Genomic DNA, 17,758 nt, shown 5'->3' on the forward strand with positions numbered 1-17,758 from the left:
GCCCATCACAAATGAGACACAAAGCCTCTCAATGAGTTCTGTAATCTTTAGCTCTGACCCAGAGAGCTGTTCCCTAGCCTTTGGTTTTCACAGCATCCTGTGCTACTTTTGTCAGTTTGGGAGAACTGCTTTGTTGTCAAGCAGAAACAGTTTCTGTTAAGAATGCATTCTGCTACAACTCCTCCTAGGGTGGGTACTGTTAAAGACAAGGTGTGTTATCAAAATGTATTTCTAGTGTTAACAACAAAACTGACATTACTTCTCACATTTTGTTGTCAGAATTAAAAGCAGGATGAGTAAATTTAGTATTTGCCACATCTCATGCATATATTGGTACTAAAACCATTTACCCATTTCTCATAGGAGGATACTTTTGTGCCATATGGCTTGATTTTCAATTGTATGAACAATATTTATCTGGTTAACCTGGAGACATTTAAAAATGCCACAGTTTGGCTATCTCTCAAAATTCTCTTTCTGTTTTGAGGCAATGAAAAAAGGAATGAGAAATAAGAGTATGGCAGACTTGAGTTATTTATCTCATTGCTAGCTATGTTACAACAAGCAATATTCCTTTATAATTGCAAATCTTAGAACAGAAGGGTATAAACATTCAATTATAATTTTTTTAAAGATGAAATTTTAAAATTGGGACTTAAACCCCATTTTCACATCAATTTTTATATGGCGTAAAACAGATAGCAGTACCCAGTTTCACATCATTTCTAGCCACATTTTGTAAGCAACAACAAGTCCTTGGATAGTCTGATAGGGGCCACTTAAAAGACCTTCAGTGCACAAAAGACCTTTCCACAACTCTTACAGTGTATGGGTGAGGGAGGTCACGATGAGGGCAAATTTAAGATGGTTGCAATTTACTCCTATTCTAAGGTCCCTTTATGTTACTAAAGTGATGTAAATGTTTAAGTCAGAAGCACATTTAAAATTACCAAATGAAAGGGGCTAATCTCTAAAAGCTCCCTGCCCGATTTTTTTTTTGGCACAGAGACAAGTTTTTAAGCTGCCATAACTGAAAGGCAGAAATTGTCTTTAGCAAGAACCAGTTTCTAGTGCCATTGAGGTCTACAGAAGAAATCTACTAAAATCCCTTGTTGAGCTTCATACTTTTCTCGCCCATCTGCTGAAAACTGCTTACTATATTACACACTGTCTAAGAAATTTTCTTCTTCCTAACAGGATTTAAACTCTTTACTTTTATAAAATATTAAGAACAGGATATATTATGAACTATTAAGCAAAATACATTAATATTTCAGGACAATATACATGAAAGGAAATAAATCAGAACAATGCTTCAATGTTGTGAAAGCCAAATAAGAAAACCCAAGCAATTCTTGTTGCTATGCTTCCACTGACCAGGATCATCACACTGACATAGCTCCTGTTTCACACACAAATCAATCAACCCAAACACACACTTCTATCAATATGATAACAGAAGTTCAGCTCTTTGGTCATTCTTAGTGTGACTGCCTGGCTCTATAGCAAGGCTTTTAATAATCAAAATGTATACATGGGCTCTAAAATCAAGATGAGAGAAGACCACCTCACAGGGTCATCTGCTGAGGATGAAGTGCAAACAAATGAGGAAAGGGGGTAAGTTAGGAAAGAATAAAATACACAGATTGACTTAATGCACAGTGTTTAGCTAAGAAGCAACAAGAACGAAAACATACTACTCAACAGCAGCTTTTAGGTAGTAAATTCAGTATTAAAGTATTACTGACATTAACTAATATGAAAAAGTACAGCAGATGTAGATAGTGGTATTGTATGTAACAAGGAAAATACTGTATTCTACCCTTTCCATGCAATTAAAGACTGCTTAAAATCTCTTTGAAGTCCATTTCTGATGGCTGAGATTGATATGAACTTGACAATTGGAAGAGAAGAAAGGAAGAAACCTAAGGGATGTACTTGGAGAGTTTCTGCATTTTGCCTGTACTTTATTCTTTAATGTTCTGATGCTGCTCCTGTTAACTCAAGCCCCCATTCAGCAAAGCACTTAATCACATGCCAAAATTTCATTGATTTCAATGGGACTTCAGCTTTGGATTAAGTGCTTCACTGAATTATATAATATTTTTCACTTTCCCTTACTTCTCTATGAACTTTACTACTCAGAGTAATGTATTACTCAGTGTAAGGTAAACCGTTGGTTTTAGGCAGGTGACATAATATCTGGAAACATTACTGTTATTTAACTAAAATAACTGATGAATTCTTAACTATGCATAATGATGTGAACTGCAGTAATAACAAAGCTTCATTTTCCTTAATAGTTTTCAAAAAGGAAGGATGGAATGAGAAGGCATCAATATTGCTAGAACTCTCTGTGATCTACGCCATGCAAGAGTAGAGCAAGTAATCTGACTGTTTAAAAAAGATCTTATTTTCCATCCAGATGTTACAAATTAACTGAGAATTTACTCATTGCATAGGAAAAGTGACATAATTTTTGACGAGTTACCAGAACATACTAATTCTCATTACATTTTGACAAAATGTAAAGAAACTGATCTGTACACATGCATTCATGTTAGTTGCCATTTCTATTTGTGCTGCACTTTTTAATGCCATTAATTCATCTGCAGCTATTCACCAATTCTCTGTTGTTTAAGGAGTTCCTAAATTTCAAAAGCTCTTAAGTGCCTTTAAACTACACCTACCTCGATGTACATCAGAGGAGAACGAGGAGTGAACTGAAAGACTTCAATGTCTGTCAGAATTATAACTTCCAGCTTCAACCTTCTCTCGTATTTTGGGTGAAGAATGACTAAAGAATTACTCTTCCTGGAATCCTTTGCTCATCCTCATCTGCCCTGCCTAACTTAATTTCTCTGTTTGTTAGGAGAAACAAAGCTTTTGTGGAACTATCTATTTCATTACCTTTTCTTCCCTGGAACCCTATTCTAGCCTAAGGCTATCGTGACTGCACGGGTCTCATTTCTCATAGCACCCTCCCTTGTCCTGTAGTCAAAAAGATGATGCCAGTGAACACTGATAGTAAGAAATTATGTAGCTTAAGGAACAGGTGTGAGGTGCATCTCCAGCAGGAAGATCTATTAGCACAGATCAGGGTAAACTCATTGCAGCATGATAAAAACAAGGATCATAACCAGGTCTGTAAAATATATGGTCAGATTTAATCAGTACGGTTTGTCAAAAAAGAAAAAAAGGAATAATTTTGAGCAAATATGTAAGGCAGTAAATGTGAACATTTTATTTCCAAACTTTTTGACAAGAGCATGTACGGAAAAGAAGCAAAGAATGGTCACAGGTCAAAACGGGGTTTCTGCACCAGAAATAGAACAGTAAGGTGAAATTATTGGCTTCTGCCATGGAAACAGTAACTGTCAAAAACCTCAATATTCTGTAGAAAGTCACATACTGTTATCATTAAGGATTTTCAAAGAAAGTGAAAAGCAAGTAGAAAGATTTGCAATTTTTCCCCATTGCTACTTACAAGAGGGCTGTGGAAATGTAGGAGGCATTGGATCGCAGACATATAGCTTAAGGAACAAATTAAATATTTGCATGGATAACAAGAATAACTAGTCATAATGATGGTTTCAGTCACAAGGACTAAATGCATCAGTGTGTGAAACATTAGCCTTAAAAGGGTTTTACTTCTTATATTTAAAATAATTCCTCGAGTTAGACTTAGGGTTAAGAAATATTTTAGAAGAAAACTATTTGCAAGGTAAACTGAGACACAATTATATTTTAAATTATTTTACTCTGTACATTTTTCTAGTGTTAAAAGCCATACACAGCAGAGAAAGTTATAAAGGACAATGTTTAATATAAATCTAATGAAATACAAAACATTTTCACTATGATCCCAAATTAAAATTTTTAGTACAGTGTTCTTATAATCTAGTTCAGTTCCTTGATCTTACTTTTCATACAGCTCTACCAGCAGTTGTGCCAGCACAACAGAAGGGATGGCACAGGGTGGGAACAGCAGCCAGGGGAGGGGGAGGCAGGAAACAAGGGGTCAGAATTGTATAAACTAACCTTGCTGCTAAAGTAATATGTCCATTATCAACATCAACACATACAGGTAGTGTTGCTCCCCTTTACTGCAATTGTTTATAGAAATACAGCTAAATGTGACAGTGGACAGCTGAAAACCCAGATCTAAATCAGTGAACTAAAGTAACTAGCAAACATGGTATTTTTAATATATTATATGAACACACATAAACAAAATTAACTGGAAGAGCTTATCAGCAGGAAAATACTCTTACCAGTATTAGTCAATAGAATGAGTGAGGTTCAGCTTTGAGCAAAAGACACATCTCTTGTAGGAGGAGATGGAGAACTGAGAAAACTGTCATCTTCAGGGGTAGATTCAACAGCTGACAATGATTCATAATACTCATCCTCTCCATCCAGTACTTTGATTTGGCTTGAAAATAAACAAACAACACTCCTTAAGTTAAACACTGTCAATATCTTCAGAAATAGAAACTACTCTGTGGATGTGAAAATGAAAAGCCCTACTATAAGAATGGAAAAAAAAAAGGGGATGATTTGATGAGAAAGATACAGCTTTTATACATATTCCAACTGCTATTACATTTTATATCCTGAATAGTTCTGAGGATCAGGGAAATGCAATATCATCTTTCAGTTTGGGAGTATAGAATGATAGAACAACTATTTGCACCAAATGGGCATTTAATTTGAGCAATGTGGCTTATTTGTCTGTGCATGTTCCACAAGTAGGATATGATTTTGGTATCGTATTTCAGATGATGGTTTGCTATGAATATGAGCCAAGGACTACAGTATCAATTTTTGGGAAAAGCCCTATAGACAGCAAGGGGCTTTCATTTTTCTGTGATGTATGATGAGTACTGCAGCCTGATGTTAGTGTTTTTATTCCCAAAATACAAACTTTTTTAAACTAGGGGAGGGAGAGAAAATAAACCAAATCTTGCACAGTCTTGAAAAAATTTGGACTTTAAGCTTGACTCAAAGACCTCTTGTTCATAAAGTTATATACAGAAGTTTAATAAAAACCAGAAGAAAAAAATCCAGAAGGTTCTGGTAAATTTTTGGACTAAATGTGTCTGTAAGCACCCATCAGTTCTCTCCAATCCATGTTATCAGGCAAGTGAATATTTGGGCAATTGTATAAGAGCCTGTCTAGTTTATTCTACCTATACCAGGAGGTAACTGCTCACGTAGCAATGAGAAATGACTCAGTTAACAGAGAAGGAGAAACTCCTTTTGTGCAGAGTGGCCTCTGTCAGCTCCTCACACGTGCTCCCCCAGGAAGACAAGGGGCCCACTGCGAGTGTGCTGCAGTGGGGCTGGCAGGGCTTCTGGCACTGTTCTAGGTCACAGGCCTCCAGCTCTAACACCCCTCATCTGGCACCTTTCACCAGTGTGAAACACACTTCAAAATATGAACAATGCTATTTTTTTGGTAGTAATAGCACACAGAGAGAGCTGGGGAGCATATTTTTAAAGAATCAGTTCTAGTGTCTGCAGACAGCAGTACACCCAAGTTTTACATTTGCTTCTGCAGAAAATGTCCAATGTCAATGCACAGAAATATGTTAATTGTTTATTTTTAGAAACCTCTCTAGAAAGTTTTGCATATTCTGTAATATCACAAAGGACTTCTTCTGTTTACAGTTGCTTAGAACTAAGAAGATAGATATTTACCCAAGTTTTCTTGGCTTCCTCTTGCTCCCTTGATATTCTAGAGTTCCCTGTGGAGAGGGCCAAGAACATACAGTCAAAGCAAAGCAGCAAGTCGTTAATTTTTAATTCAAAGTGATTTTGTGTTGAATGCAAGCAGATGCTGATAATATCAGAAGTCACAGCATAATTTTTTTGATCAAAGGGCTCAAGTGAGCCTGATGAAGCATGCATCTTGCTCGTCTTTGATAAACCACATCAATTATTCACCGTGAAGGCAGACATCCTGACATGAAAGCAACAGATAAAGAGCATAAGCACATGTTCAAGACGAGAGCAGAAGAACGTGGGGGTGGGGCTGGAGGGGCTGAAACAGGTATTAATAACAGAATTATTAACTGGAAACAAAGCCAGTAAAACAGCTTTATTGCCACTTTGAACTCACATTTAACTGGTTATAGTACATGTTATCCTCAGGGCTATTCAGCATTTTGGGCTGCTGACATCGTCGACGAGGTGTTCTCAGCTTCTGTTCAAGAGAGTTTTCTGAACCTACAGTAAGATAACACAATTTAGTTTTAAGCTGTGCCAGGTGCTGTGAACGTCTTAGCACATTTTAGTCTGTAAACAGTCTTTTCTTCAGTCCTATTTGGTCCTGGATTTATTAGCAAGTCTGTTCTATTCAAAGTAAGCAAACAGAAACTTGGGAATCTTTGTTTTCTCTTTTGAAACTTAGCTCAAATGCAAGTTTTTATGCAGAACTTAATTTTCACTTTTTAACATTTTTTATTCTTCCATATATCTATATCACACAGTTCCTTATTACTTTCACACTTTTTCTTAATATCTTCTGTTATCTAAGCAGGAAATGAGGTATATTGTGACTAGCTAGGAACGTATTATTCAGCAACAACAAAATAGTTTTTCTACAGTAGACAGTAATAAAGTCTCTTGACTGATGAGACTTAGTCTATTATCATCATTTTCTTTATATAAAAAGGCTACCTTCTTGACATGGCTCTCCGTTTAATCAGATTAAATGAATCAGTTTGGAATTGTACTTTCTTCATATAATTTGTGATGTGCTGTAAAGTAACAGTTGCTTAAAGTCATCTGGAAAGCAGAATTTAAAGATGAAGGAAGAATTTCAGAAGGTTTTCTGAAAAAAGAACTAACAGCTTGCTAAGTTTTGCCTTTTTTGGGGGGGGTGTTTTTTGTTTTTGGTTTGGTTTTTTTTTTGGGGGGGGGTTTGTTTTGTTTTGGAGGGGGTGTGGTTTGTTTGGGGTTTTTAATGCTTTTTTTCTAGTATTATAGAGAAAAGCCATTATGGTATGCTATATTCAATTTTACCAGGCATTTTCCATGACACATACTTTGGATTACAGGGTAACTATTTTAATAAATTAGTAAGCTACTACAATATACTGTGGGAGTAAGCAAAGGTGATTTACTTCTCAGATAATTGTCCCAATGCCTTTGACTTTTCTCATATCTCCCTGTTAAAAATTATTTTAGTGACAATATGAATAAAAACAGGTTTTGGCAGCACTGAAGGAAAAATACACATCTCATACATTTGCATTCCATACTGCACAAGGAACTTGCTCCTATACAAAAGACCAGCACAAAGATCAAGCAGCATGAATTCCTTTAAACACTTCAAACTGAAGTTAATGTGCCTTTTGCAGATGCAGGGCTCTAATCTCACAAATCCATTGACAAGATCTGGCCTTAAGGAGCAGGTAACATTACAAAGGAGGTTTATTGTGCACTCAGGCTTATAGTTTGTACCTGCAATCTGAACGAGGTAGAGGAGATGTCTGAACTTTGGCCTTTTTAGCCAAAAGACTGATTGTTCTGAGAGATTTTCTCTCTTTCACTTTCTTCAGCTCAACAATAAAATTTAAAAATATTAATTTCCTCTCAATGTGCAACTCCAATGTCTGCGTGGGAGAGGAGCACTTGTTCCATTCCATCACAGCACCTGGGAGGGATGGTGGCTTAAATGACCACCAGGGAGCTGACTGCAGAGCTGGGTCTAAAATTCAAACCCAGTTTTATAGAGAAAGGTTATATTTATCCATTAATACAAAAAAACTTTAAAATAATACATTCCTTCTGCTTTCTAATTTAATACCTAATGCTTCAATACTTTATACTTTCAAGTTAAGTAAACCTTTATATTTTGCTAAAGAGGTTGTGGTGGCTGAACCACAACTTTTGCTACTTGCCTATATTACAACCTTTGCTACTTGCCTATATTGTATACAAACAGACAAGGCAGAAGCTGTGCCAGAAAATACTTCTGAGAAAATTGGGTGCCCAAATAATATCTGGTTTTTTCACTATGATTCAGATAGGATATAAATGCAATTTTGTTCCCCCTGTAGTCTGAAAATGTTGCAGAAGACCTGTCATAACTACATTCTAGCCTCTCTCTGCCCTGAAAGTTACTCAAATTGTTCTTAGAGCTTCCTCCCTCATGACAGCAGGGTCTGCAATTTTTGCAAGCAATATTTTCAATCACAAAGCTAGTTGAGTTTTTTTTTTTTCTTACAGCAATATAGTTTTTGAATACCTCTCTATGATTTTTTTTTGTTCTAGAAAGAGGCTGGTATGAATTCAGGTACTCACTGTTCTGCATAATTTCACACACCTCTCTGCTGCTGTCACAAGTAAAAACACCGCACACAAATATTTAGAAATTTTTAAACAGTACAATAATGTTATGGGGTAGGTTTTTTTTTTTCCTTTCCCCTAAGTGCTCTTGAGGCCTTCACATGTTTTCTTTTTTAAAACACACATATACATAGGCTGGTTTTTTAATGTCTTTCATCCATTAGGATTCTGAGTCACTAATATTTTGCTCTACCTTTTTATCCTGACACTTAATTATTTCTGTGTATCCTACGGGTGGTCTGCAGCTTGTGTTCTCCAAAGGAAACACCCTTTCAGTGGGCCCATTTGTCTTAGTTGCACACTACATGAACAGTACAAAATCTGGTAACATTTATCATAAACTACCATATCTGGAGAAAATGGCATTAACATGTGCTCAACACTCAGCAGTTGAATAGGCATTTAAAATGCTGCTCTAAAATATTTTGCTTTGATGACAAACTTAAAGCCACCAGTAAGAAAAAAAGTCACTTGTAATTTAATAGCAATAGTAGCAGCACCACTATCATTAACGACGTATTGTCTATACTGCACAGAAATTGTGCCAAGTCCCTCTGGCATGTCCAGGCACCTTAGTTTGCTACAAATTTAGAAACCAGATGAGAGGGTGAACACATGCACTTTCTTCAGGTTGTCCTTCAGCACCACTTTTTAAGAAAGAGATCTGACCCCCTTTTGTCTAGAAGAAAACCCTTTCTTGAAACTCTGAGCACAGAAATTCCTTAGGTTACAATTTCTTATTTGATAAATCCCTTACTGCAGTGCAGAAATAACATGAGAGTAGGTAAAATGCTTTCTGCCAAGTGCACTACATCAGCTGATCTAAGTGTAGGGTAGCTGAGGTGCTGGGCATCCTTGTCTCACTTGAGCTCAGAGAGGTGACACATGGGTGAGCAGGATCATGTGGATGCTTTCCTGAAGACACCACAAAACTGATGTGGCTTACAGTGAAGGGAAATAGAAACTGGCTACTGGATCAATCTGTTGGAGTAGAAGGTATTCATAAGTAATAAACTGATGGTGTTTCTGTTTAGTCCTCTACTACCACTGTTGGTTATCCTTTTTATTTCTTTGATACATAAGAGCCCAAGCCAAAAAAACAGGACTTGCAGAGCTCAGACAGGTTAAAAGTAAATGTGAAGTCAAACATTCAAGATACATTTTTATGAACTGGGAATTACATAGTTGGAAAGCAATGTCTCCAGGAGACATTTAAAATAATACAATAAAATAAATTGGGAGCTACAGATATTCAGCTGAATATGACATACACTGGGTGCAAAGAAGGGAAGACTCAACAGAAACAGAAAACTAGTTTTATTGTTGTGTACAGAATTATTTTAAAGTGGATGCAATAAAGGGCAGAATGTTTTGCAAACAGGAACAATTTGAACTCTGAAAAATCTGCCACATGGCGAGAAATATAAGAAGATTTTTCTACTTCATTCTTTTCAAAAGAAGGTGAAGTGGTGATCTGAAGCAAGTATAAACCCCTATATAGAAGGTGAAGGGTTTTTCACATTCAAAAACAAAATCTAGACTAACTAATGGTAGAAGCTGAAGAAAATTTTAGACCAGAACTACAGCACATACTACAAGCAATCAATTAGGAGAAAAAATATTTAGCAGTATGATGGAAACTCAGGTTGAGACTAGAAACTTTTAGAAAAGGCATGTTTTGACTTAAGCAAAAACTATTGAAGATGTGATAGAGATCACATCTACTTTAACAAGAATTAATTTCTCTAATGTAATTTTTATCAGAAGTCTCAGTCTGCAGAAGATGTGTATTGATCTTTTAAATTCTGGAATTAGTTTCTGAATTTCCACATGATTCTTCTTTGTTTTCTTATGGCTGAAATGGAAATACTTTTCTTCAGTTAGCCAACATACCCATTATACTGACGTTTTTAAGGATATCTCTTCGCTTGGAGTGATTAGCACATTTCTTTTATCTTATTTAGAAGATTTTTCTGTTTAAAAACCCATCCTTTCCATAAGCTGCAAAGGACTCTTTCAGAAACACACAGATTACCAAGCAGTAAGATTTAACAAAAGCCTTCAAACTGCTCCTTAGCACTGACACATGGACTTTTGCATCTAGGATTTGGGATCTGACCAATACTTTCGAAAGAGTAGTGGCAAAAATGTATTTTTCTAATGACTTTCCATGGAGCAGGTGACTTCACTTGATATTCAGTGAAGATCTCATCTTAGATGTCCTTATTGTCCTGATCATCTTAGTATTGAAAGCATGGGTACCAGGCAGCCATGTCATCAGATTTTGCTTGCTGAAATGAAGTTAGGAGCTCCATAAACTCTTAATGTCTGAACTCTTGCTTCAAAAACCTCTTGATGCTGATAATCTTGCCAAACATTGCTAATTTTTTTCTTACATGGAGAATTCTGCACAGAAATTGTGAGTAAGCAGCTTAATTGCATTTAGAACTTGTAAAATAAATTTATGTGCATCAGATTGTTTTAAGGGTGGTGCAGCACACCTGGGGCTCTAAACACTGGATGACATCTTACTTTTTTTGCAAGGAATGCACACAAGGGTTCTTTGCCAATGTGTCAGTGCCCTGAGGAGGCTGTGTTGCCAATTCCCTCGGTGAGGGGACTTCATCCTCCACAACACATATTGAAGAGTGGAGCTGAATACACCCATTTTCCTTCTGAAGCCATTTACCCAAGCAAGTTTGGGAGGGGTTAGTCTTATCTCCTTTTCTGCCATAGGTGAACACAAACCTGGTATCACAGGAAGGGTAGTTTTTTCCCAATTACTCAAACAAGGAGATTGAGAGTGTGAGAAGGGGCAGTTTGTCAAAGGAAAGGAAATGGGGCAATTTAACTAATCATATGTATTATTAACAGAGTAAGCAAATAAAGTAGAGAAATCACTATGACAAGAAAAATAGTAAGCATGTAGCTGATTTCCAATCTATAATATCAGATGAAACATGAAAGTGCAACCCTTAATTATAAGCAAATATTAGCACAGACTCATGGGATCTCATCATAACATCTCAAGGTCTACATTCATGAAAATTTAAGCAATGTTTAAAATCATGTTAATTTGTTCTTTGTTTGTTTCTTTTCCTGCCAGTCTAATTTATTCCAAAAGACTTTGGTTCTCAAGCCTGGATATATTGATCATGCCTATGTAAAGCATTGTTATAGCCTGGGGAGAAGACTTTTGTGAAAAAACTTGTCTTTGTTCTCCTTTGATAATTTATACACATTTTGATGTTTTCAAGTTTCCAGTTTTGAATCATTTTTCAAGGCAGCAAGTTAACTTCACTTTTCCTCTTGAAGTCTTAGGCAAATGCAGAAATGACCTCACAGACAATGATAATATACATCCTCCTCCTGGACTGCATGCTAGTGGATAATTATGTGCAGCATGTTGACTTCAAGGAACAGCTACATTTTCCTGTGTGCTATGCAAGTCTGTTCAAGGAGAGGACTCAAGGGGCTAATGATTCTGGTCCCACTCATATCAGTGTTAAATGGGACTGACTGAACATCAGTTACACAGTAAAAACTGCTGCAAATTAACTAGACTTCATGATTTTCATTATTTCAGCTTTGTTTTTAAAAAGAGTGACTTACAAAGGGCACACAATGTTATTCAGCTATGAGTGTTCATACAAATGTATTTTCCTTCATTTTCCATTGCCATGATTCTCCACCATTTGTACAAATTTTTATCATGCCCTAAGTGTAAAATAGGAGTAAAATGGGAGTAAGATGAAAAATGTGCTTGGGAAGCAGAGTGAATACTCAAGCAGTTAGTCCCCCTGAGCACCTGCTGCATCTGCCTGCCACACTCAATCCCGTTAGTGCAGAACTATCCTGTATGTGCCTCTACTAAGCTGCAGTCAGTGTGACTTTAGTATGGGCACACATTAAGAGATACCTGGCTCACATCACAGGGTATTTGTACACTGCCTATTAATGCTACCAACTACAACAGTATCAGAAACAAGGACAGGATAACAGGTCTAATAGGCTTCACTAAACACATCCTGTAGAGTAATCTGTAGCTTCAGTCAGAAATAATGAAGTTACCGTGTCTATGTGACATACTATAAATTCAATTATATTATGGTAGTTCTACAAAAATGCAGGTAGAAAAGGCTGGTAGAAAATAGACACACTGTCTCTTTAAGATTTTAATCTCAGTACAGGCAAAACCACACCAAGAGACAACAACACAGGGTAGGTGAGAATAAAGACAAGACTCCTGGGTGACTTGAGTAATAAGGTGTGTCTTCATTATGTTCTTTTCCCTTCTGAAGTTAGTAGGAGGAAAAAGAGAAAATTATAGGAAATAAGGTAAAAGACAAAAAAATAAACCATTAAGTAAGGTACTGAGAAACTGAGGAAAAGAAGAAAAGGGAATAAAAACCATTAATTTGCAGCATTAGAACCTATGTTCTGGCATCAGAGGATTAAATTAATCTAGTAACATCAGGAGCCTGGAGGCATATTGACATAATACTACTAACAACTGTAATTCTCTGCAGAATATTTCATGCTTACCTACCAGTACCTTCAGACGTCTGCAAATGTTCAATAAGGCCATCTATTCTGTTGATATAATGAGATCAAGTATGATGGGAACCATTCCTGCCACCAAATTCCCTTGGTCCCTTCCTGTACATAAGAGTGTCCAGGAATATTTATAGGAGCTGGCACTCTTCATGCTGCTAGTGACAAGCAAGCATGGAAAGAACAATAAATCAGATGTGCTTTGAGGAGTTACAAAACCTCATCTCTTGCTAACTCACAAAGTATCTTACTGAATCTTCACGTAAGTGCTGCTAATGAAAAGGATGCTAACTACTTTAAAAAATATATATTAATGCTTTGAAAGAATGAATAATCCTTAGCAACTCCAGTGTGCTTAAAGCTGTTACCTGGATTCATTATGTAAGAATAATATATTAGATTTAATAATTTTCAGTGTCAAGTGCTTTGTAGTCTATAGCTCAAAGGTAGTTGCCCAATTCACTGAACACACAGAATCTGAAGGAGTAAAAAAATCCTACAGAAAGATATAAAATAAAACAAAACTAAGCTTCACTATCACCTTGGATCCCCCACACAATTGTGGTGAACTAGAATTCTGTTTATTCAGATGGAGTGTGCTCATAGTGCCAAGAGCCATAGACTGCTAGGGAAATTAGTGTAGCTCCTTTGATGTCATGTGCATCCCAGAATCTGTAACACACTGCTGAATCTGTGAGCATATCCTTTTGTTTATAACCCTAAACAGAACCATTTGAATACACACACTGAAAGAACTTGTAACAGAAGCAATGCATTTTCTCCCACCCAGTGATTCATTACATACAGCTTCATTTTGGATACTGCAGTTATGTGCAAAGCCATATGCTTTGGATTATAAAGCACACTAAACAAATCATAAGTTTTTCAAGATGGTATGTAAAGGCTGGTTTTGCATCCGTTTGTTGCCAACGACCCAGATGATACTGTAATTAGAACAACAAATATTTTATGTGAAATCAATCATTCAGCTGTCTCTGAACCCTGAGACAATGGCTTTTAGATACACTTTGTTGGGAAACAAGATCCATAAATAGTTAGAATCTTGGCTTTTGCTGTTTTTTTTCCTTTCCAGCACAGTTCTGATCCTTCAGTATTTGTCAGTTCTTTCAGTTTCTATTGTGAGTGATTAGACTGTAGAGGAAAAAAGGCAAAGATTAAACAAAGCATACCAAAGAACTGAACTATCAGTGACTAACACGGGTTAAGATTCAAACCTGTCAGCAAACAGCACGCTTCTACAAGTATGGTCCCAAAGATGTCTTCCTATATGTTGAACATACAGAAGCCCTTAAAAACCCTGCACATAATAACATCTAATATGTTAGAGAGGTGTGGCAATTAGTCAAAGTCTAAGAGGTTTACCACAAATACAACTGTAACTTCAGAGAAAAATAATTCATGCTAAACCATCTGAATGGCAGAAACTGCTTCTGGACAATGCAGAAAACTTTTTATCATTATTTTTCTTTCCCTCCTCAAACTTGACCCAAATGGTTGTGGGAAGTTTTTGGTTAATTCATAAAATCATAGAATGGCCTGTGTCGGAAGGAACATTAAAGATCATCTAGTTTCAACCCCCCTAATATGGGCAGGGATATCTTCCATTACACCAGGTCACTTAGAACTCCATCCAGCCTGGCCTGGAACACTTCCACAGATGAGGCACCTACAAATTCTCTGGGCAACATATTCCAGTGCCTCATCAGCCTCAGCATTAAGAATTTCTTCTTAATACCTAATTTAAACCTATTCTCTTTCAGTTTGAAGCCATTCCCTTTATCCTGACACTACATTTCCTTTGTGAAAAGTTCCTCTCCATCTTTCTTGTGAGCCCCCTTTTTAGGCACTGAAGACTGCAATTAGGTATTTCCAAAGCCACCTTTTCACCAGGCTGAACAGCCCCAGCTGTCTCATCCTTTCTTCATCAGAGTGGTGCTCCATCCCTACAGTCAACTTGGTGGCTCTCCTGTGAACTTGGACCAAATATTGATGCTTTTCCTGTGCTCAGAAACCCAGAACTGGATGCAGCATTCCAGGTGGGGTCCCACAAGAGCAGAGCAGAGGTGCAGAATCACCTCCCATGATCAGCTGGGTATGCTGCTGAGAGTGCATCCCGCATTACAGCTGGCTGGTGATCTTTTCAGAAGAGATGGTTACTGAGGAAAACCAGGTCATTCTGGGTGTGCTAGAATTACTACATATCATGGCCTATTTCCTAGTTCTAGAAGACTAGGTTAATACAATAGCCACCAGGTGATAAAAAATATGTATCTCACATATGTATCATGTGAGCTAAGTGATGTCTCTCTCACTGTTTGAGCAATGCCATATGATCACTACAAGTTAATGAAGAACTTCACAGCAGAAAAGCCTATGGAGGGCAAATAAATATGAAGAGATCACTTCCAGATCAAGACATCCCTGAGCCACAAACCATGTTTGGCTGGAGAGTGTTCTGGGCAAATACCTCTGCTTGCCCTACTTTTATACTATACCCTAGGCTTTTCCTCTTGGTTACTGTGAGAAAGAGAAAATTAAGATAAATAGACTTGGATGGGGCTGGAAATGTTCTTTTTCGTGTGTGGGTGGGTTTTTCTGTTTGTTGATTTGTGTGTGTGTGTGTGTGTGTGTGTAAGGTGGCTAATATTTGAATGATAGGAAAGAGATCAACTTAAAATAAATACATTCAAGCAGAACAAATCCCTAAGAGGCACCTGAAATGGAGACTGAGGTAACTTCTCACAAGGTAAATATCAGAATCTTCATTGTAAAAATATTTCAAGATCAACTCTTTATGGCAGGAAGGTTGTATTAAACTTGCCTCTTTGCTAGCAGTGCACCAGATCAGCCTGAGTTTTTGGAAGCTGAAATTCTGTGCAAAGATGAAGACAAAGGAAAGCCAGTAATTCTTCAGCTTTCTGCACACACCCCATTTTCCCTTCTCCATGAGTTTTTATCTGAGGTACTAGTCATAAAGTAGAAACACCTACCCTAGGGACACCTACACAGGCATCGTGCACTCAGAGGTACGCCACGATGCAAGCTTGTCTCTTCAGCATTATGCCATGGTTGGGACTCAGACTGTTGACACAGTTTATTTGTTTAGTGAAGTTAAAGAAAATAGGATTAGAAAAAATCTCAATTGAATGTTTTGTCCTTCCCTGTCTTCCAAAGTAAAACCATGCACCATGTCGGAGGTATGAGAAATTTTCAAAATTGCTCAGAAACAAAAACGTTCAAAAAATTCTTACAAACACAACTTTAAAATACAAATCCTAAATAACATGACAGTATAATCAGTTTTAGAGATAGTCTCCAAAAGACATTTGGAGCTACTAATACACAAGTTTTCAAACTGCAGATTGTGGATCTTAAGAGCTGCATCTCACGTGCTAATATGCTTCAGAAAATTCACTGGACACTTGGCACTGGTTCATTTTGTGAATGCTAAGAAAAGGAAAGCATATGGAGAAAAAAGATGAAATAAACATGAAAAGTAAACAGTGAGATTAACTTTTAAAAATAGTCAAAACATTCAGTGCATTAAAGAAGAGTAACAAATCACAAATACCTTCCTAGTACTACTTCTCTACAGAGCCAACTAGTGCATTTGCCAAAAATGCATTGTACAATTGTGGGGAGTTAGTGTGTGCGATCAAAAGTAGGGCAGGAGGCAATCTGTAAGTTCACACTCTATTAAGATGTGGTTCATAATGGTCTGTGTTTCAGAGTTGCTGTTGTAGCATATAGCCTGGATACATTTAAAGGTAATCCCTCACCTTCCTCCAAACTGTAATAATAGCATTTTTATCCCATGCCCTCAGAGATTAAGCCACTTGATTGACTTTGAATTCCGGACACACAGGAAATTTGTATTAATTTAGCATAATGATGAGGCGCAATAAAGGCTCTGTGGAACCACAACAGCGTGGTCTCTAAGGTTTTGTTCGTTACAGAAACACAATTTGCATATCTAAAGGCTTGAAACCATGGGTCCATATTGATACAACTAGTGTCTCAAATTTGAGTGTAGCAGATTCAGCATATATTTCAAAGAATAAATGGTAGAACCCAAGATAAAACTCTCAGTAGATTTCTTCATTAAGAAAGAAGGTCTTTTTCTGAATTCAAGGTAGCTGGCAGCAGTAACTTTTAAAGGGGGTATGAAAGGAAGCTGGACTGAAGCTTGTAAAAATACAACTAGTTAAGGTATTTGCTTTCTGGTGTTGCTACAGTACTTTGGTCTGACATTTGTGAATGTTGGAACTAAAGGAGGTATCTTGGCTAGATAAAGGAAACTAATGCTGCTGACCTAAGTTCTACAGCAATCCATTTCTTTAAGGGGTTGTTACATGCTACTGGGACACTTAATTAGTGATGGTTCAGAAGTGATCTACAGATCAAACTCAGGCCACTAAATTCTGAAGGAATATTTTGAAAGAAAAACTGAAGAAGCATAAGCGAACTATTCAGTCAATGACAGATTGTGAAAAATAAGCAGGAATAGAAAAAAACCTTCAGGCTTTAAAGATGTCTGTTAACCTGTGAAAGAGCATCTAGGTTTTTCTTTTAACTACTTCCAAATCCAAATCACAACCTTTTATTGACAACTCACACTATGAATCTAGTGGAAGAATGCTAGACACATATAAAAATAAGGGCTCATCATTTCCAGTGGTGCAGTTCCTTATCTTTCATCCTGAAGTAGCAGAGGGGAGTGTCCAGTAATACCAAAGTAAATTCAGAAAATGTAGAAGAGATATTTAAAGAAGAGTGAGGGAGGTCTGCAAAGAATTCCGACCCTGGGATCTCAGTAATAATATAG

The 17,758-nt window shown here is 37.0% G+C and overlaps 1 protein-coding gene across 1 annotated transcript in view; it reads right to left on the bottom strand.

Moving 5' to 3' along the window:
* Positions 1-4,302: 4,302 nt before the first annotated feature.
* The window catches only part of MYO3B (myosin IIIB), a 192,068-nt gene continuing 178,612 nt past the window's right edge, over positions 4,303-17,758 (bottom strand). Inside the window, exons 35-37 of the mRNA XM_039729329.1 lie at positions 6,125-6,231; positions 5,704-5,750; positions 4,303-4,435 (exon numbers count right to left, since the gene is read on the bottom strand). Coding sequence (XP_039585263.1) covers positions 4,303-4,435; positions 5,704-5,750; positions 6,125-6,231 — 287 coding nt within the window. The remainder of the gene's footprint in view (positions 4,436-5,703; positions 5,751-6,124; positions 6,232-17,758) is intronic.

The sequence above is a fragment of the Passer montanus genome, unplaced genomic scaffold (assembly GCF_014805655.1).
Source record: "Passer montanus isolate IOZ18808 unplaced genomic scaffold, ASM1480565v1 scaffold1, whole genome shotgun sequence".
NCBI lineage: Eukaryota > Metazoa > Chordata > Aves > Passeriformes > Passeridae > Passer > Passer montanus.